The sequence below is a fragment of the Salvia miltiorrhiza genome, chromosome 1, assembly GCF_028751815.1.
Source record: "Salvia miltiorrhiza cultivar Shanhuang (shh) chromosome 1, IMPLAD_Smil_shh, whole genome shotgun sequence".
Taxonomy (NCBI): domain Eukaryota; kingdom Viridiplantae; phylum Streptophyta; class Magnoliopsida; order Lamiales; family Lamiaceae; genus Salvia; species Salvia miltiorrhiza.
Window position 1 is genome coordinate 77,667,537 of NC_080387.1, and position 22,992 is coordinate 77,690,528.

The window sequence follows — 22,992 nt, forward strand, 5'->3', positions numbered from 1 at the left end:
TAAGTTGGTAACAATAAAATGTTCAACTTTGTTAACGAAAAAACAATAAAATATCCAACAATAGTTTGAATTCATAGAATCAAAGCATCTAAAAAATACAGAAAAGTGAAATGATGAGGCTTTATAATATTTTGTCATTTTTTTTATTTTTATATCTAAATATTTAATATTAAGTATTCGGGTTTCGGGCTAGCCCATCGGGTTAGTCGGGCCGACCCTATCGAGTGTCGGGCTATTCGGTTACGGGCTAATCGGGTTGTAACTTTTATCGGGTTGAAAATATTCAACCCTAACCCTCTCGGATGGCGGGTTAATCGGGCCAGCCCACGGGTTTCGGGCTAGATTGACATCCCTACCTCTAACCCTAGCCCTAAACTAAAATCACTCTCCACACACGGCTCTCTCTCCCGCAGCTCAACTCACCTTCTGTCCCGTCGATTTCGTTCTTTTCACGCTTTGTTCCGTTGGTTCCATTCTTTTCACCGTCGTGATGAATATGAAATGGGAGGCCTATTTGAGCGTTGCCACCCCCTACGCACTGTGAGAAGCGTTCATATTGCTCTCAATACATCCCGTAAAACTCTTAGTTTTTCTATGTCTAACAATCTACCCTTTTCATTTATTTGTGAGGAATATTGGGATGATGTTGTGCGTGTCGAGGGGTTGGTGGCAGATCAAGTGATGCCATGGTTGTCGAACTACTTCCCTTCTGCCATTGCCATGTTGAAGATTATGATCCCTAGGCTTTTTGGATGAGATCTTCCATTTTACTCTTAAATTTGTTGAATGTATGTGAGAGTACTTGATTTTGGGTGATGGTGGGGAGGCACGTAAGACTTTTCTTTCGTGTTGGTTGGGGAAGGAAATGGGGTGGTGGTTCTGTCAATAACATTGGTTTCTTTTCTTTTCTTTCTTTAAGGTGTGGACGCAGAATCTTTAGATTTCTTTTTTTAGGGTTAGGGGTGGGACTCGTGGAGAGCAATGGCGACTCTACAACTCTATTAAGAATCTTTGTTTTCATATTTGAGTTGGGGTGGGAGAGGGTTTAAGGTCGGCAGAGCCTTGGGCAGTCGTTAGGGAGAGGGCAGTACTTCTTGTAAACACAAATTTTTGTATTTCATTTTGATAAAAGGGTAAATATCAGTTTTTGGCCCATCGTTTGGACGTTTTTTCAAAAATATCCTACCCTAAGCATAATTACAAAATAGTACCCATCGTTTCACTTTTTTTCTTATTTATGACCCGCAAAAATAATCCGACAACTGGTATATGACGTGTTCCGGCCAAGTGCCAACATGGTAGACACATGGAATTAAAAAAAGAAAAAAAAAATTCATGAAAATCCACGTAATAAAATAACACAACTCTTCTTTTTCCTCCCATTCCCCTTCATTCAACCCTAACTTATTCAACCCACCGCCATGGCCGCTGCTCATCACCTCCACCTCCTCCTCGCCGCCACGACACTGCTATCAATGGTGTTTAGGAGCAATTTGTCGTCGTGTCCCTGCCCCCTACCCGCCCTGCAGCTCCACTCCCGTCTCCTACCCCCTCTTGGCTTGTGAAACATAAAAAGTACAACACAAATTGCTCCTAAACACCATTAATAGCAACTCATGATATACATCTGCCAAAAAAGTAAAGAATTCATCCCCCTCTCACCCCCAAACAAAGAAACGTATAAGGTTCTCAGCACCTCCAACAAGGTTTGGAAAGGATTAGATGAGTATTAAGATCATAAATTGTTCGTCTTTGTATTTGGCATGCTATAAAGCCGCAACTCAACCTCCAATCAAATTGTTCATCTTTGTCTCTGTATTTTACTTCACGCAGCACCTCACCATCGCCCTGCTCCGCCCTTGCACTTGCCGCGTCGTGGATCTCCCCTCCAACGGCATCTAGCTTAGCCCCTCCGCCTCCTTCAACATCACGAGTAGCAACTGCATCTTCTACCTTAATTTCTCTGATTCAATCCTCAATTTGTCCTTCAACTGCACCTCCACCAACCTCTGCCATGCCTACAGCAACGCTACGGCCAGCCCCTTCCGGGCCGGCGGGTCGACCACCGCGTACCAGATCTGGGTCAGGGAAGAGGGCTGCTGAGCCTATCGGAGCTTCGTGAACCTTGATCCCGTGCTGCCCGTCGACATGTGGCCGCAGCCCGTGGTGGAGCTGTTGTGGCTGCTGCCGCCGGAGCCCACTTGCGTTGTGCAGGCGAGGAAGAGGTGGAGGTGGTGAGCAGCGGATTATATGAGTATTTTTTTATAGATAAGAAGAGTTGTGTTATTTTAAATACGTGGATTTTCATTAATTTTTTTCTTTCTTTTTAATTCCACGTGTTTGCCATGTTGGCGCTTGGCCGGTATATGACAGATTATTTTTGCGGGTCATAAATAAGAAAAAAATGAAACGATGGGTATTGTTTTGTAATTATGCTTAGGGTGGGATATTTTTGAGAAAACGCTCAAACGATGGGCCAAAAACTGATATTTACCCTTGATAAAATAGAAAAGCGTGTTACCACGATAAATTTAAATAGACTTGATGTATTTGATTTATCTCTTCCATTTTCTTCTCGAACAATCTCAAAGATTCTTGAAATATTTGATTTGATAACGTCAATCCAAAGGGTTCAAGTCATGATTTTGGATTTGAACATCAAAATTGATTTGATTTTATTTGAATTTGATTTAATTTGTGATGATTTACACAAAGAACGCCTCAAATACTTGAAGATCGCTTTGAGATACTTTGAATGCTTGAAGATAACTTTGAACACTTGAAGATCGCCTTGAAGATTCGAAGAATACTTTGAATACTTGAAGATTGCCTCAAATACTTGAAGATCATTTCGAATACTTAAAGATCGCCTTGAAAATTCGAAGAATGCTTTGAATACTTGAAGATTGCCTCAAATACTTGAAGATCACCTTGAATACTTGAAGATTCGAAGAATGCTTTGAATACTTGAAGATTGCCTCAAATACTTGAAGATTCGAAGAATGCTTTGAATACTTGAAGATTGACTCGAATACTTGAAGATCGCGTAGAAGATTTGAAGAATGCTTTGAATACTAGAGAGAATTCTCGAGCTCTTCAATCTTTGCACCACTTCACTTATGCCTTATGCTTGTCGTCACACTCCTATTTATAGATGTAGGGAGGTGGACTCATGGGCTTTGGGCCTCCATGCATGGGCTTTAGGGTTTAGGTGCCAATGAGCCCATAAATCATTTATATTAAATACTCCCTCCGTCCACCAATTCAAGGCCTACTTGCCTTTTTGGTCCGTCCACAAAAACAAGGCCTACCTATTTTTGGTAAGTTTTTATTCATTATTTAATCAAAAAAGTCAAAGATTCTTTACAAAAAAGTGGGACTCTTTCTCCACTCAACTAATAAAAATACATTTTTTTCTTAAAAGTGGGACCATTTCTCCACTCAATTAATAAAAATGCATTTTTTTCTTAAAACCCGTGTTTTTTCATATAGGCCTTTAATTGGTGGACGGAGGGAGTATTAATTATATATCTATTTAATTTTAGAAAAAAAATCCTTTTAATAAAATAGAAAATATAATTGAATATTTAATTCATGAATTTATACGTGGCACCATATAATTTGACAACAAATTTAATTGTCCACACTTCTCATTTTTTGTGTGTGGGGGAGGAAAGGGGTGAGGGGGAGGATGGAGTGGAGGCCATCGGAGCTTCTTAGGGAAAGGTGGTTGAGGCAAGTAGTTCTGCCAAGAATTGGGGTAGGCAGTAGTTCTCGTTGGGGGGAGGGGAACGACATAGCCTTTGGTTGCCTGGAGGAGGCAGTACTCGGAAGAAGTTAATTTTTTTAAAAATTTATTTGTTTAGATTTAAATAAGATTAAAATTGTTATTTGTTTATTTAATACTCCCTCCGTCCCGGCTTTTGGTATCCAGTTGAGAACGACACGGGTTTTAATAAAGTGATTGATGTGTTGTGAGTGGAATAAGGGTCCCACATTTTATGTGAGAGTTAAAATAATTAAAGTGGAGTAAGGGCCCCACCTACTTTTACCAAAAATAGAAATAAATACTAAAATGTGGGACGACCAAAAAAGGAAAGTTGGATACTAAAAGCTGAGACGAAGGAAGTATATAGTTGTATCTTTTCTATTAAACAAGAATATTAATTATCTTAGGATTTTATCTTATTTACCAAACACTTAAATAAATAAATAATCACACATTTTCTATATTATTTATCTTAATTTTATTAATTATACTTCATCCATCCTCATAAAATGTATTCAATTTGTCATTTTCGTTCGTCCATATAAAATATATTCAGTTTATTTTTAGTAAGTTATTCACTCACAATAAAATGGGACCCTTACTCCACTCATAACACATTCAAATACTTTATTAAAATATGTATCATTTAAAATGAGATACTTTTACGAGGACGGATGGAGTATCATTTTCAAACATGGATAATTATTAATTACTACCATGTACTTAGGAGGCCTTCACTTTGAATGATTAGCATTGATAGATAAAAATAGTTAAATTAAGTCTTTTTTACTTTGATGGATTGAAACTCTGGTGATATTTTAAGATTTTTGATTATTTCTATTATTGAAGTGTCCCACATTGGATTGGAGATAGTGACATGAGCCACTTTATATGGTGAGGCAACCCTATCCCTTATAAGGCCTTTTAAGGGAGGAATTGGCCAAATATCCATTTCTAACCTCTATCATTTAAGTTGACTATTTCTATACTTTAAATTAATTTATTTTATTCTTATCTTGTAAAAAGTGTGAAATTATAAAAAAAAATACTTTTAAAAATAAAAATATTCGATAATACATTTTATCAATATACGCATATTAAAGTTTTGGATAAATATGAAAAGCACGTTGCGAGTCGATGGCTTTATAAGTTTTATCTTCGTTTCCGTGTCCCGGATATCGGAATGAGTTAGCTAGGATATGACACATTTATTTCGTCTACGCAACCAACTCCTTCGATTAGATACGTAATTCACTTATCCATTTAACCCAACCTACCGTTTTGAAGTTTCATCAACCACAAACACAAAATTGGCATTATTAAAATAATTTAATGGATTAGTACTGATCCAACGAAATACGCTAACATTATTCTTATCTTATAATTTGTTTTTCCTTCGAACTTTCATTATATTTAATTATTGCATTTTTGGAAGAGCTTGTAATTTGTCATGCCTGTGAACTTTCTTCCATGCTAATTTTCTCATGCATCGAATTAATTCATATTCCATAATGCCACTCCGAGTGTGTTTGGTTGGAATTTATATGCTTTACAAAACCGCTTATAACTTATTAATAGATTTGTAATCTTGTGTATAATTTCCTTAGGCCTTGTAATTTATTTATTATTTTTATTATATATCAATTGTAATTTATTATTTTTATTATATATCATTTCAAATTCATTTCTATTTGATTTTCTCTCTCTAGCAAATATTTTCTCTCTTTAACAAAAAACTCTTTATCTAACTTATAAGCTGCTTAGTTATCTAAACATTCAATAATAATAATAATAATCTTAATATTAGATGTTCAGCGCTGATGTAGAGATTACTCCTCATCATGTACTGCTATCCAATCTTTTATAAAATTCATATGCATTTTATTGTATTAAAGTGAATTTTGAATTGAGTATAAATACTTAAGAGAGATGACTTGTGCTTTATCAACGCAAGAAAATTATTATTTTTTTTCTTTGATAAAATATACTAACTTATTATTGAATACTTAAATGAATATTCAAAATAATTACTACAAATTAAATAATATCATAAGAGCTTATTTGGTACACAATATAGAATAAAGTGTGATATATTAAAATATTTTATTATCTATCATATTAATATAATGTTTGATATGATATATTAATATTATGTAAATTATTAATGGTTATAGTTATAATTTATATTGTATATACTACCTCTTGAGATGGTATATAAAATCACCCAAATTTGCATAATATTTTTGAATTTTTTATTCATAGAAGATTGTGTGTTTTGTATCAAACAAGAGATATTATGATGCCATATATATATATATATATATATATATATATATATATATATATATATATATATATATATATTAGTGTGTGTGTGTTATACTATACTATACACCTTAATCACTCGTATCAAAAACTCCGAATAATATAAATACTTTTGAAATGTGTGCCAAATTGATTATCACAAATTCTCTTGTACATCTGGATGTACGGTGCATTCGCATGCTCAACTGGTAGACCGTGTACCTTGTCTTCACAAGGTCGCGAGTTCGAGTCCCACAAGCGCTGCATTTTCTCATACCTTCTTTAGTCCAGTCTGATTTGCCTAGTTCGGTTCGGGCGTTTTTTTTTTACCATTTTTTTTTCATTTGATTTTTTGTCAAACCCTTCACGGCTCCATTCAAAAGTACTATTTGCATGCATTAAAAGTGTCGTTTCTAATATATCGTTTATTTTTATACAAAATATCATTTACAAAGAAGAATAGTTAGGCATATTCAGTGTGTTCAGATCTAGACTTATGATATTTACAATGAGAACTGTCTAGTCTAGGAACTGTGTAAAGATTCACAAATATAATGAAGAATAAGTTCCTCAGTGGACCGTTGTTGTTATCTGATAGTAACCATTGTGGGAAATAAGAAGAAATATCTTACCCTTAGTTTTGATGATCCCAAAACCCCTTAGATTTTAATAGACTAATATTTCTTTTAAACTCAACTGTTGGAGTTCATTTTTCTAGTATAGACCGAAGACCGAATGATTGAAGACCAAAGCATTGAAGTCTTGAAGATTGAAGAATGAAGGACTGAAGATACTATACTAAAGACTGAAGTCCACCTGAATTTATTGCTGAAATTCAATGAAGAATCTGCATTGAAGTATAAGTGTCAGGAAAACATTCAAAGTACACCTAATCAGTCAAAGCATTATATACAACTAGAGTAACATTGCGAACGGAAACCTCAGACTGATAATGCAGATACGGACTGAAACTGGAGTAACGAATAACACACTCAGTGTTAACGAAGGACAATTTGAATACTTCCAGTACACGCCGCATTTAATGTAAATGACAGTGCATTTAATGCAAGGATATGGTGAATCGTCCTTCACCCTGCAAAGTTTCTTTTTCCGTATTACTTTACCCTGTAACACCATCTCCCATTTCAAAAAGGTCATACCCCTTTTGGCTTAAAGGAGATATAGGACGAAGACTTCAGCCATATTTGAAATGACAAGTCAAACGGCAGATAGGGTTGAAGGATCCCCTCCAACGGATCTATTCCTCCCCATTCGCCTATAAATAGAGCTCAAGAATCAACCTTCGACCTCACCGATTCAAGAACATACACTGAAACTCTACCAAACTCAAGACTCAACCTATATTTAGTCAAAACACTTAAATCGAAGAAGAGAATTACCATTGCAAAATATCGGCCCACTTGACATACATACATTCTCTTAGAAGCTTCTAGGCAAATATTCTTCATCTTTAGCCTAGATTTTGATTACTCGAGATCATGTTCTCAGTAATCTTAAGTTCGAGATTTGAACCCTTAACAAGAGTGAGAAGAGCGTTTGAGATAGAGAGAGTTCGAGACAGTAGTCTGAACTCAGAGAATCTTAACCTCCGCAAGTTAGACGAGTGTTGTCTTATCAACTGCGAGTTAAGAATGAGAAAAATCCAACCCAGTGTATTGGCTCTGAAACCAGTGTGTTGGCTCTGAAACCAGTGTTTCAGAAGCAAGGTTTGCTATGCACCCGCAAGCACAAGCCTAGTGATTTGTCAGTGTGATCGACTGACCGTGGATGTAGGAAATTGTTTTCCGAACAACGTAAAACTCTTTGTGTTCTTATTGTTTTCAGTATTTACTTTACTTATTTGTGCATGAATTCTACATCATACTGAAACTGATAAATTGAAAAGAGAAACCCTAAAATCGACAAAGTGATTCACTTAAGCTATTTCCTAAAATCGTTTCCGCTCCAAGTGTTATCAGTCTAACTGACAAATCTTTGGATAGTCAGTAAGATTTCTAACACTTCTCTGATTGTTTAAACTGATTAGACTGAATCCCTAAAGTGAACTATCAGTGTGTCGATGAGTTCTTCGCACTTAAGTTAAAATACCGAAACACTATCAGTATCAATCTAAGCCCTCTTTTTAACTGATCTCATTTAACACTGATCACTTCAGTCAACTCACTTCAGTATCAGTTTCGATACTAACTTCAGTTTACAAAAGAAGTCTTCAAAAATAGCCTACTAGTGTATTCATTTCCCCCTCCCATACACCAGTTCAGTAACCAGACGGGACCCAACAACCATAAAGGTTTAAGGAAGGAATACATCAGTGTCCAGATTTACGTGTATCTTGATCATCTGTCGTATTTGTAGATGGAAACTGAATAGATTCGTTGGAGAAAACTCTTCATCAATTTCGATCTGCTAATCGTTGAGAACTTCTTGTTGGACTACATCTGAGATGTCGTTGTCGAGTCTTGCAACTTTGTACGATGAACACTTATACTTCGGATTTCCTTTTGTAGTCTACCAGATACGAATGATCGATGTGTGGTCCACTAATGGATTGAAAGTCAGCTATAATGCTTGTTCATAACAACCAAGGTTTATTCATAAAATGAATAAATAAATTATTAGAGTTAAAATAACTCTAATAAATATTATGAAAGAAAGTTGAAATTAAATACGAGTATTTACAAGAATAACTTATTTTTATCAGAGCAGGGCTAAGAGAATATAGACCTTGTATAAATTGTATTAAATAGAATTCTTTATTTATAGTTGAAAAAAATCACTCTATTCATAATAGAGAAAAAAGAAATCTTAAACAAGAATTCGCATAAAAACGCTACTAAGGAGAGTTGATCAGAAATCAAGAGAAATTAAGAAAAAAATCTTTACTAGTAAACTATACTAATTAGACAATTCAGCAATTAAACAAGAATTCGCATAAAAACGCTACTAAGGAGAGTTGATCAGAAATCAAGAGAAATTAAGAAAAAAATCTTTACTAGTAAACTATACTAATTAGACAATTCAGCAATTATAATAATTTTAATAATTATATACATATACTCCCTCCGTCCCGCTAAAAGCGGCCACGTTCTTTTCGGCACGGAGATTAAGAAAGGGATGGTTATGTTTTAATTAAAGTGTGGTCCACTAAAATTAAAGAATTAATTAAGTATTTCTTGAACTTGTCTTCTTCTCCATTTTCAATCTTCTCCATTTTCAAGCCGACGACGACGACAGCGGCGACGATCGCCGCTCGCCCCTCTATCAAATCGCAAACCAGACACCCAAACTAGACATCTCAAATCGCAAACCAGAAGTTCTTCAGGCGGCCGAATTACAGAAAATCGTAAGGGGATTCAAGCGACTCCCTCTGAATCCGTCGATTTCGTCCGAATCCCTCTGAATCTCTCGACCCCACCGCACACAAATCCACCAAGTTCTCGTCGATTTCGCCTGAATCCCTCCGAATGTCTCGACCCTACAGCGCACAGATCCACCAAGCTCTCGTTGATTTTGCCCGAATCCCTCTGAAAAAAAAAACCCTGAAGCAGCGTGGTGACAGAAGGAAGAGAGATTAAGGGGAGATGATGGAAGTGGGCGGCGGAGCCTTCAAATCACAAGTTGAGTCGGATTTGTTCGAGGCGCTGCAAACCCTAGCCACCATCTCCAAGATCAGCCCTCAAAATCGGAACATGGTGGCGCAAATCGACGGCGCCGTCGCGTCGCTTCTCGCCCTCTCCAAATCGCTCTGGCTGGACGGATCTTGGTTGTTTGTTCTGAGCAAGGGAGAAGAGTGAGGAAGAGAGAGGGCAGTGGCGCAGCGGCGGCGCCGTTGGCCGGAGAGTGCAGACGAGAGGGCGGGCGGGGCGGCGGCCGTCCGCCGGAGAAGAAGAGAGGAGAGGGAGAGGGTGTGTTAGAGGGAGACGCTCAGTGTGTGTGTGTGTTTGTGTGTGATTTGTGTGTGTTAGGGTTTAAATTTACTTAAAACTTTAAATTAAATTAATTAATTAAACTTAATTAAATACTAAACATTTCCATTTTAGGAAAGTGGCCACTTTTAGTGGGACAAACCAAAATGGAAATGTGGCCACTTTTAGTGGGACGGAGGGAGTAATACCTATATAAATTTATTTATTTTTTATGAACCCTCATTTTTTCCCGGCCATATGTGGTAGACCAACTTGCGGAACCGTCCCTAATCTTTATTCCCCTACATCTACAAATAATGCTAATAAAACTCAAATATATAATCCATCAGTTCATGATATCGTTTACATTTTATGAACAACACGAATTTTAAAAAAGTGATGAATAATAATTGATAATAATGATGTTATTATGAGTGAAACTTAGTCTTATTATTGTTATGAGTGAAAATTTGTGTATCCTACTGCTATAAATAAAAGTGAAAACGATATCGTGGACGGAAATTATTTTATTATTTGTGTATGTATGTTTAAAGAATGAGAAATGATAAATTTTATTCACAAAATCTCCTATACATGATCTGGGTGTACCGTACACCCGAGTTGACCAGTACCCAAATCCTAATTCGCCTGCTAATCCAAATCCGCATCCTGATCCAAATCGTGTAAATGACAATATTCATACATACAAATGACACTATTCAATTATATAAATGGCACTGTAACATTTTAAAATATTATAGTGTCATTTTCAATCTTATAGTATTATTTAAAATTTTATAATGTCATTTACAATCTTATAGTGTCAATTACAGACATTGTCATTTATATTTCTGAACAGTGTCATTTACAATGTTATAGTGTCATTTATACGCAGTGTCATTTGTATAATAGAATAGTATCAATTACAGGCAGCGTCATTTGTATAATCGAATAGTGTCATTTACATGATTTGAGTCAGGATGCGGGTACGGGTTAACCCGGGTGTACGGTACACTCGGGTGTACCCAAGACCACCTCAATTTTATTTTGTAGAAAATAATTTAAAAAGTTAAAATGAATTTGTATTTATTCCTTATCTATTAATATATTAAAAGGTTACATATTGGAGAACCCACCACCATTCTCAATTCTAGGTGGCACTCTCACATTCTTCCATTCTATTTTGTCTAAATATACTACATTTTATGTTTTATTTAATTATTATTAATCCAATTAATCAATATATATAGATAATTGTTTTCCTTTCCTTATATATTTAGTCATTACCTAAGCAATATTAATGTGCATTTATACAAGATGCATATAAATTTGAAAAATTCATATCCATTATATGTATGATGATGTAATTTTAAATTTTCGCACTATATTTTTTATTTAATAAATAACAATAATATTTACATTATATTTAACCATTATTTTTAATGAATAACTCATCTTGTTATATAATGCATATAAATATGAAAATACTAATCAATAAAGTAGCATATGGTCAATCCAAATCAACAAAAAATAGGGAAAAGGTACAGATGCACCCTTGTAGTGGTAGCCTCTATAGCGTATAGCTCCCCTTACTCACCGTGTGTGCAAATAGGCCCCCAAAGTCCGAAACATCGATCAATTAAACCCCTTTGACTAACAGCTGTTAGTCAAATGCTAGTCAATTTTTTTAACCCCTAATTTCTTTCTTCTTTCAATTTCTACCCCAATTTCTATCCCTAATTCCAATTAAGCCCTCGCCGATATCTCCATCGGCGCCGCCGGTAGCCTCTTCCTCAATCCTGCACCGCCATCTCCGCCGCCACCACCGAGGTAGGTAGACGCTTCGTCGTATCTCGCATTGCTCACGAGGAGATGATTGTTAATTGGAGCATCGGGGAGCATTTTCTCAGTCTGTTTCTTCCTCAAGCAATGCAGATCGCGGCCGGAGCAGTAATCAATCACATATCCGACGATCTTATCAGTAACCAAAACTCCGTGGAGTCTCGGCAGCAGATGATGGTGAAATGACGCCAACACTTCTCGTTCGAAGTAGATTCTTCGGTACTCGCCACCGTCTCCGGCGCTCGAAATCTTCTTCTTCTTCTCGACGGAAGGTCGTAGGATTGCTTTGAGCACGAGCAATTCTCCACTCTCCATCTGAACGAGAAACACGACGCCTTTAGCTCCCCTACCAAGCCGCGATATCACCTTCAGATTCTTCAAGTCGAGCGCAAGCGTTCCATCGCCACCGTGGCGGGTGTCGCCGTCGTGCATGGCGGTGGTTTCCAGCAACCAGCTGCGAGCAATTGCCTCAAAATTCACACAAATCTAATCGCCATTATTTTGGGGGAAGAGAGATTGCAGACAACCGTAATTGAAATGCGAAAAACCTCGGGGTGGTGTCGCTGAGGTCGGCGGCGTGCTTCTTGCACCTCGGTGGTGGCGGCGGCGATGGCGGCGCCAAATTGAGGAAGAGGTTGTCGGCGGCGCTGATGGAGATGTCGGCGAGAGCTTAATTGGAATTGGGGATAGAAATTGGTGGTAGAAATTGAAAGAAGAAAGAAATTGGGGGTTAATTTTTTTTTACTAACGTTTGACTAACAGTTGTTAGTCAAATGGTTTAATTGATCGAGTTTTTGGACTTTGGGGACCTATTTGCACATACAGTAAGTAAGAAGAGCTACCCGCTATAGGGGCTACCACTACAAGGGTGCATTTTCACCTTTTCCCTACAAAATATATTGGAATATGAAATGTATCAATTATATTGATATTGCTATAATTGTTAATTAAATATTGATTAGTCAAAATGCATGCTAATGTAAATTTAGTGCAATCGTTTTTATAATAGGAAAACCCAAATTTATTTAGGGTTAATTGCCGCTAAATTCAAAAGCTTTTAAAAAATTCGCGATATTCTCACCAACTTCAAAATCGGCATATAAATACATGAATTGAAAATCCGTTCTTAATGTTCCCAAAATTATTAACTCCGGCGAGATGAGGTGGCAATCACTGATTATGTGTCAAATACATGGCAATTAGGTATTACATGTCATTTTTTCATTTTTTTAATAATCTTATTTTATTAAAATATAATACTTTATTAATAAATTAATTTACAAAAAAATAAAAAAATCCTACCCCCATCCCCAAACACCCCCAAACCTACCCCCCGACCACCTACCCACTCTCCCCTCTCTCATCCCTTCCCCTACCCCCCAACCACGCCACCACCGCGCCGCCGTCATTCGTCTGCCCAGGCAAACGCCACTGCGCAAGGAGGCCGTGAGGAGGGTTGCTGTCGCCGGGAGTTTTAGAGAGAGAGTGGAGGGAGGGAGGCGTGGTCAGCGGTGGCGGCGGGCTTTCTGCTGCTGCGGCCGCCAAGTTCAGTGAACAGAGAAGGGGACGAGCGAGACGGAGGAGGCGGCACTCTCGCCGTCTCCAAAGAAGGAGACGACGTGGACGGTGTGAGCCTGTGAGGTGTGGGTTCTGTTGTGAGAGGGATGAAATGGACTGAGAGAGAGTTGTAGGCGGCGTCGCCTGATCTACGAGCAGGCGGCGGCCAGAGATTCGAGGGAGAGGGGAGGACCGGCGGTGGCTGGCTTCAGCTGTGGCAGCCGTCGGGTTCTGTAAATGGGGTGAGGCGAGGGAGATGCCAGAGCACGATTCAGGGAGGGAGATGCCAGTGGCAGCTCCGCCATCTGAGCTTGAAGCTCTCGCCGGAAATCACAGCCCCAATTTTTCTTTTTTTCTTTTTTCTTTTTTTTTTAATTGTTGTTGGAAATCAAAACGACGTCGTTTTCTTGCACCGCCGACTATGCCACGTTGTATTTACGGTAGTCCACGTCACCTTCAATTTGGGGGTTTTTTCTGAGTTTGGGAACATTAAGAACGGATTTTCAATTCATGTATTTATATGCCGATTTTGAAGTTGGTGAGAATATCGCGAATTTTTTAAAAGCTTTTGAATTTAGCGGCAATTAACCCATTTATTTATGTGGCATTCTAAAATTCGTACAATTTGAAATATATATATATATATATATATATATATATATATATTCTCTTTCATTTTGATTTTTAAACAAACATAATTTATATTATTATTAATATAGGATATTATTGAAAAAGAAATGGTTAAGTACCAAATTCTCCCCATCGATGGCGTCCGTACAGGATCCTATAGTCAGGGTTAGAGTTGTTTACTACCTCAACGTGGCAAAATCAAACCAATTTCCCCCGCGTTTTAACGGACACTAACGCCGTTAGAATTTTTATTTTTTTTTTGGTTTTCACCATTTAGTCTCTGTTCTTCACACACACAGATTCCAGTGAACATCGCCGGTTCTCGCCGCCTCCGACGCGGCGAGGTGGACTTCTCTCCATCCCCATCATTTCTTCTCTTCTATCCTCCTCATCACTTCTGCTCTTTCCCCAAATCATAATAAATCTAGGGTTTCTTGTTTTTAAATTTCCCTTTCACGTCGTCTGTTCAATTATACACACAATCCATTCTAAGCTTTCTGCTCAATCCATTTTCCCAACCTTGAGCTTCTTCTCAATTATATTTCAGAGCAAGTCTTGCAGTCGGTAAAGAAGAAAGAAACAAACTTCAATCTTGCAGTTGTGTGCGTGCGTTAATTTTGGGAGTAGTTGTTGTTTTTCTTGGTAGGTTGAGTTGGGTGGGAGATAAAGGGCAGAAGGAGATGTCGTTGAGACCGTGGCCGTGAGAAGGGAGAATAAGATGTCGTTGGCCCAGGTGAGAAGAGCCGAGAATGGCGGCCGAAGTGCTGCTGTAGTTTGGAGGCGAGAGGGTAAGGAGAACGAGGGCAGCGACCTTCGGGCTGGCAGTGGTTGCTTTTCACCGGAGAAAAAGAGGAGAGACGAGGCGGACGGTGGTGACCCTCGCCGAAATTTTAAGAGAGAAGGCGAGCGGGGGTCCACCATAATTAAAAAAATAATAATAAAAATAAAAATAAAAAATTAGTGTTAGTGTCCGTTAAAACGCAGGGGAAATTGGTTCGATTTTGCCACATTGAGGTAGTAAACAGCTCTAACCCTGACTATAGGGTCCTGTATACGATAGGAACGCCATCGATAAGGGGGAATTCGGTACTTAACCCAAAAAGAAAAAGAAAAAATGAACCTAGAGGAACCCTTGAGAGCACAAGGAAGCAAACTAAGGGTCGGGCCTCATTAAAACCCACCAAGGAAAACTCGAGAGGGAAAAATCATTGGCGGAAAAAAGAGTGTCCATCTAGAAAGGGGAAAAACAAAAAACGAGACAAGAGAAAAACTTTCCCAAACTCCGGACTAACCATCGCCCAGGAAGAACTCCTCAAACAGAAAATCCGATACAGAGGACCCCGACGCATAATCAGAGCTCCAGCCTGACCATCGCCCTAATATGCGCCAGCATCTCCTGCACCGAAAGGCCGAAGCCAAGCCAACAACAAAACGAATATAATTTATAATTTACTTTGTGAAAGAAAATTAATGTATCATTAAACGAACATGCATACTAGGCAATTTAAACGAATTTGGATCATTATGAAGATCAATTACTAATTATTATATTAATAAATTTGAACAAGTTTGAATAATTTGTGATATTAGCTATTTAGGTGTATTACTCAAAGACATACTCTAGCATTTTCACCCCGTGTGATACGCAAGAGATGTTTTTATATTTCTATATTTATATAAAATTGATACCAACTTAATTATCATATTTATAAATATAATAAATATTAATTTTAATTGAATATATTTGAATTGAATATTGAAATTATAAAAAAAAGGAGTGAAGAATTCACAATAATAAAAATTAATATTATGAAAAGCTAAAAAAAAAAGTTAAAATGGAAAGAAAATGTTAATTTATTTGAAGTAGTTAATTAATTAGTTATATGTTATGTTTTATTGTATAAAATTAAAACATATCAAATAATTTATTATTTCTTATAAAATCAAATCAACCAACTTCAGTACTAATTATTGCTAATATTAATTTTCAGAATTAAAAATGTTACTTGGTTTAGTTGAATTAACCAATAATCATACTAAAATATTCAATTATTTGATATTAGTTCGAGGGAAATTCAGTTTAGCATCAATGTGAAAATTCTAAATTTAAGTTATCCAATTCAAAAAAAAAAATTAATTAAATTACGAGTTTACCACGGTACTAACATTGAGAAAATTGGAAATTCTAATAGTCTGGTAAGCATAAGATGATTTTCTAAACACTAATATTTATATATAAAATAAGATATAATATAATAAAATTTGACTTAATATATTTAAAACTAAATATTGGCATGTATGCATAAGTTTTTTATTTGTTTAATGTGACAAAATTATCTTTTTAAATTAATGACAATATAAATTGACCAATTAATTGATAAACATTTCCGCTAGACATATGCTTTTTTATAGCTTTAGAAGAGATGATTCTCAAAAAATACTTTTAATCATTCAAATTCAAAACGAGATATTGTTAAAGAGTCAGAAGTGTGTCGATTGAGCATCATACAAGATGCACTCATAACTTAGTTTAGCTCCAAACAATATGATGCTTGCAATTTAGAAGTGGTTTGTTAAGCTCCAAACGAAAGGATGTTCATAATTTAATTTTGGTATTTTAAGTTCCAAATGAGATAATGCTTAGCACTCAGCTACAGTCTTTCAAGCTCCAAATGAGTGACGCTTAGAACTTAGTTTTAATTTATCAAACTATGGACAAGATGACTCTCACGAGTCAATTATGGTCTCCACACGAGATGATGCATGCTCACAAGTCAGTGCTATGGTCTTATGAGCTCCAGATAAGATGTTGCTCACAAGTTAGTTTTTATCTTTCAAGCTGCATATGAGATGATGCTCAAAAGTTAGTTACATTCTTTCGAACTCCAAACGGTGATACTTATACGTCAAATGTCATATTTCAAGCTTCAGACAAAATGATGATTAGAAGTTTGACGTACAAAAGTCAAATGAGATATTTTCAACTACAGATAAGATGATGCTCAAAAGTCTTATAAAGGTCAGATGAGATGATTATCACATATAAGATGTGGTCCTAAATTTTACCTATCAATTTAAAAAAAAAAAATTATACTCCTATAAAATTAGTAAATATTTTCTATATACGATTAATAAGAAGTACGATGTATCAATAATTCATTATATACTATGTCAAATTAACATGTATTTTTTTCGTTCTTATTTTTTCTAAAACACATTAATATTGTATTAAAAAGGCGATCTATTTTAACTCTCAACAAAAAATTAACATATAATTGACAAAAATTGTTGAGGGTTTTATAGTGTAAACTGTACTATCAATTTAATTTTGGTCAAATAAAATTAATTAAAAAAATTATATAAAAATTACTTATATGATATGACTATAAATAATGTACAATATATAATTACAATGTAAAATTATTTTCCGTCCAATTTCGATTATACGCTAGTTTTTTTTATTATAAATTTACTATAACTTAAAAAACGTACCCCTACACTGAAACAACAAGAAAAGTAATGAATAAAAGAAACCAACTAGCCTTAGAAAATAAAAATAAAAAATATACTAATAACAACTCGTGTTCAAATCCCGCGTCATCTGGAGACCACTATCGCTATTGCAATAAAAAATTATGCTACAGAAAAAAGAGGACAACTTATCCAAATAAATTTCTGAGTAAGAAATGGGGACCCCAACAACTATGCACAGCACAGTGATTTTTGCGCACAGAAAAAATTATATATGCTTCGTTGATTTTCTTAAGGTTAATATTACCATGCATATATTTCCCACAGCTCAATTTTCCGGCACTTTCTCTCTCTAAGCGTCAGTTTCTTTCTCATATTTATTTATCAAGGGAGAGAAGCAGATATAAGTTGTTGCTTGATTGGATGGCGAAGACTGCCAATTATTATTCCATGGCGGTGGGGATTCTTGGAGCAATTGTTTGTGCAAATTTGATTTCGGTGGCAGTAAGTGTAAGGATGCTGCCTCTGCATCCTTACTTGAATGGCCAAGAGAAGCCAATTAGTAACATTTATGATACTTCAAATTATGGGATTCTTCAGCTTAACAATGGTTTGGCCAAAACTCCTCAGATGGGGTAACAAGATTTTGCTTTTTTTTTTTCTTGTTTGTTCAATGCTTTGCTGTTGATTTTATGATTCTCTAGTTTAATGGGGTTGACCCTTCTTGGGAATTTGAGGCTTGGAGAAGTTTTCAGATTGTTGCATTTGCTTGTTGAAGAGTTGGGGATTTCTTTTTATTGCAATTTTGGATCTTGATCCCAACTGTCATTTTTGCTTTTTTAAATTCTCTTTGCCTTTAAAATTGAGATTATGGACTAATTTGATGCATAAGTTTTTTGTTGTGTGTTGATTGACATGCATATAGTTGATCATCTTAATCTTGCTAGAGTTGAGCTCAATCCTGTTTCGTGAAAAATCATGCAGTACATATATCTTTTTTATTTAATTTTTTTTATTTGTTGGAGCAGATGGAATAGCTGGAACTTTTTTGCCTGTGATATCAATGAAATTGTTATCAAGGAAACAGGTACTGCTTTCTCTTGCTGCAGTTTTGTGTGATGCTATGTCGAGAATATTGGTGGTAGTATGATGTTTGTTCTATGACAATTTATCTGAAGCTAGTTTCTGTGAGAAGAATAAGTATCACAACTCGTTTTAAAGTTCAGTAGCCAAAAGATATCGTTTATTCGAGGGAGCACAGGGTTTTTGCATACTGCGAGTTCAGATCTCATTTGGAAATAGTTTGGCCAACTTATCAAGTATAACTTGTCATTTGAGCCGCTATTTTTATGCTCATACTGCATGGTTGATTTTTTATTTCTTGATTCAAAGTGTAAACACTGCTTTTGATGGTCTCAACTTGCTTGTATTTTGGGGGCATATGTCACTGGTTTTTCTATTTGATATCTGGGGCGATGTCTTGAATTCCCCTTCCAAATCTGAGTAGCCGAAGTAAGTTATCTTTTCATTTTAGAATTTGCTTGCATGAATCATGATTCATCATAGGCTGGCAAATTCTTCCATTTGGCTTCTATGAAGTAACACCTTGCTACCTCTTGAAATATTAATAAATGCCCTGTTGTACCATGAAATGTTATTTAGCTTTCCAGTGTGACTTCTTGTCCTTTATTTGACAATGTGGTCTCCCCTCTCCCCCCCCCCCCCCCCACACACACCATGTTCCTTGAACAGTTGCTTATTGTTTTTTTTTTTAATACATTTCAATTTTCTCTTCAAATCTGACAGTCATGGAGTTTCCCATGAATATACTAATGTGGCCTTGAATGTTTTGACAGCTGATGCACTTGTTACAACTGGCCTGGCCAAGTTAGGTTATAATTACGTAAATATTGGTAATGAACTGCATTTCCCTTATTATTTTCATCCAACAGCAGCTTGCTCAGCTATCCTTTCTTGAAAATTTATGCTCTAATATCATGAAATGCAGATGATTGCTGGTCTGAACTAGTACGGGACTCAAAGGTAAATAAGCATCTTCACAACTATGTTCATTAAAATGGTTTTATACTGAGGCATATCAATCACCTTGAGTTTCTGCTATGCAAGAGAGCTTTGTTTTGAAATGTTTATTTATTTACTATAATGCTTGGCTTCATCCCTCCGTAGCCTCCACCTGCCATCTTAGGGCCAGATGTGTTGGTAGTGTAAAGGATAAATCCTTGCATTATTCCTATTTATACTAAAACCTGAGAAATATGCAGGGTCAGCTAGTTCCCGATTCAAAAACTTTTCCATCCGGAATAAAAGCTCTTGCTGATTATGTGCACTCAAAGGGCCTGAAGCTAGGTATCTACTCAGATGCAGGGTAGGTCGAGTTCTTTATCACCTAGCTTTCATTTTAAATCTATTTCTTTAATACTAAGATACAACTATTACTATTCTTTGTTCTCCTTGTCTTCACAATATGAATATTCCACAGGGCTTTCACTTGCCAAGTTCGACCTGGATCCATTTTTCATGAATCCGATGATGCCAAACTCTTTGCTTCTTGGGTGAGTTAGGTTTTTAGTCTTCAATAACTTCCTGCTGTGTTGTTGCTGCTGCTGATTCATGTTTCCTCACTCATTTTTCTTTTTGGTGCTATCTTCATATCTTGTATGTTAGCCATTTAGGGTGTGTGTGTTTTGCAATATGAATGTCTATGTGCCCTTCATTTCAATTTTATAGATTTCTTCTGGTAACTAGGAACTGAAGTATCATGACTTTGATCGGGATTTTGGTTTAGAAAAAACTAATACAATTATGGTTCCTGCTTTAATTTGGTTGGCATCTACGGTGTTGATTACTTGTCATGTGATTTTATATTTGTTTGTCATGTAGGGTGTTGATTACTTGAAGTACGACAATTGTTTCAATCTGGGCATTCCTCCAAAAGAAAGGTGTGTGTCTAAATATAATTTTATATGCTGGCATCATTATATTTGGAGTAACTGTATATCCATGATTTCAGGTATCCACCAATGCGTGATGCCCTGAATGCAACTGGCCGCTCGATATTCTACTCGCTTTGTGAATGGTAGTCTTTATAACCTTTAATGCTTCTGTTTCTTGCCCCTACACATTATGAATCTTGATTTGCATGCTAATATAAACTTTGGCTTTGCCAAAAAAATTTACCAGGGGTGTGGATGACCCAGCCTTATGGGCTGGCACAGTTGGAAACAGTTGGCGGACAACTGACGACATCAATGATTCATGGGCAAGGTTTTGACCTCTTCCTTCTCCTCTTAGGTTGCAAGTACACAGAATAGAACTTAGCACCTCGTGTTTTGAAAACCAACTATTCTGCATGTATCTAAAGAGTTCTGAGTACCCCATGATTATTCGCCTTTGAGACCGAGTGTTTATTTATTTCAATGTTAAAAGATTATCCACTTACTTCACATTCACATATTAAAATAAGACGCTGTCTAATGTTGCCTGTTTGGTTTAGCATGACAACAATCGCTGATCTCAATGATAAGTGGGCAGCTTATGCTGGACCTGGTGGATGGAATGGTAAAACAATGATCTTGTTGTGTAAATTTGAGCCAGGATTTCGCAAGGAAATAAGTATAGTAATTCTTTGTACATTTCCCCTCTTACTGGCAGACCCTGATATGTTAGAAGTTGGAAATGGCGGCATGACTTACGAGGAGTATCGAGCACATTTCAGCATCTGGGCTCTGATGAAGGTTCTTTGTTGTTCTCTAACAATGAGTTTTGATCAGCTTGGTTATTTTAGTCCCAAATGAAGCCTTATTTTGTTAACTACTTTTGGTGTGATGCTGTTTCGGCAAGTTGTGGGCTAGACCTAACATTTGCGTTTATCACTTTAGAAACTATTTTGCACTTTTTGTCTAGTTCTTATCCTATTAAATGTGCTATCTTTTTTAGGGAAAATCCTCTAACAACACACAGCTTTCTATTCAAAAGAATTATAATTTCTTTTAACAATTCCAAATTTAATCTTCTCTTGATTTTTTCAGGCTCCGCTTTTGATAGGCTGCGATGTTAGAAATATCACTTCAGAGGCATTTGAAATTCTTAGTAACGAGGAGGTTATCGCTGTAAACCAAGGTATGAAGTTGTTTCTTTACTGCTGTGCAGCCTCTACAGTGTGTGTGCATTGTGTTAATAATAAGCCTCTCTTTTTTTTCTCTCTCTCTCTCTCTTTTCTGCCTGCAGATCCACTGGGAGTTCAAGGAAGGAAAGTATATGCATATGGAGCCGATAATTCTTATCAGGTATCAGATTGCTAATCATTCTTTCTTTTAATTGCTTATAAGCTTATAAAAGTTGGTGATCAGGCTCCCTGAATATGCTTGTCAAATTTTTTACATTTTTTTTGGGTACCCTACAACCTCAGATATATTCTAGAACATATGGCATTACTTTAGTCTTCAACTCTCCTACCTATTGCATTTTTACTGAATTGTAATGAGGAATCGATGATTTAGATAGTTAGGTTGCTTCCAGTGATCCAAATTAACTTTTGAGCTATCTAAATCTGATAGCTAAGTCCTTGGTCTGTAACATATACTGTGATTTTGATTTCAGGTCTGGGCGGGCCCACTTTCTGGTCAACGTCTAGCTGTCGTTCTATGGAATAGAGGTTCAAAAACTGCCTCTATCACGGTTAAATGGGATGTACTTGGACTCGAGTCTTCTATCAGTGTCTCTGTTAGAGACTTATGGAATGTGAGTAGATGTAATCTGCATCAGAGCATTGATAGAGGATTTCATGTTTCCGTTAATGGCATTTATGATTTGAAAAAACTCTGCATTTTTAGGGGTTATGAGTTCTTGTTTGTTTCCTCATGAACATACTAAAATTCTTGTCACCATATACATTGCAGCACAAATATGTATCAGCGAACAGCATGGCCTATTTCAGTGCTCGAGTTGATGCTCATTCTTCTGAGATGTACGTTTTCACTCCGTCAATGACCTTCTCGGCTAGTTAATCGGTTGCCAGTGAGATTCAAGAATCTTGGCACGACAGTTCTAGCAGTTGATCTGTATTGAAGAAAGGCAGGTACGTTTTGGTCATCGGTTGTGTCCGATGCTGTCATATCGTTTGTTACAAGAGTGGGCAGATTTGATATTTGCTTGTGCAGGTGTGTTAATATGCCATGAATAAACAGTTAGATTTAGAAGAGGGATTCTGTTGTATTGCTTGAATTGTAAGGTCATTTGATCTGCGTGGTCTGTGCACAAGATTATGTATTTCGATTTTTATGTAAGATAGAAGATTGTGTATTTCGGTTTGAAATGTCACACTTGAGCAAAAAGAAGGTTCAGTAATCATAGTTTTGAGGAATCGCTTCTTGCAGCATTTTGCTTTGTCTGCAAACACATTAGTAATAGTAATGGTTTTTTTCGAAGAGACTCGAGATGTTGAGATGCATAAAAGCCTATGGTCGCAAGTTA

The 22,992-nt window shown here is 36.4% G+C and overlaps 1 protein-coding gene across 2 annotated transcripts; it reads left to right on the forward strand.

Annotated features, from left to right (window-relative positions):
• Positions 1-17,616: 17,616 nt before the first annotated feature.
• LOC131008330 (alpha-galactosidase 3-like) lies at positions 17,617-22,882 on the forward strand. 2 transcript variants are annotated; one of them, XM_057935223.1, is made up of 16 exons: positions 17,617-17,795; positions 17,889-18,134; positions 18,528-18,586; positions 19,356-19,412; positions 19,508-19,542; positions 19,782-19,885; positions 20,000-20,072; positions 20,401-20,459; positions 20,531-20,596; positions 20,701-20,784; positions 21,014-21,078; positions 21,172-21,254; positions 21,549-21,639; positions 21,748-21,806; positions 22,120-22,260; positions 22,419-22,882. In XM_057935223.1, the coding sequence occupies exons 2-16, from the start codon at positions 17,923-17,925 to the stop codon at positions 22,524-22,526; spliced, it is 1,296 nt and encodes a 431-aa protein (XP_057791206.1). In that variant the 5' UTR covers positions 17,617-17,795; positions 17,889-17,922; the 3' UTR covers positions 22,527-22,882. The 2 variants fall into 2 exon arrangements, with proteins under 2 accessions (XP_057791206.1, XP_057791199.1); XM_057935216.1 differs by having other exon boundaries at positions 17,637-18,134.
• The last annotated feature ends 110 nt before the right edge of the window (positions 22,883-22,992 follow it).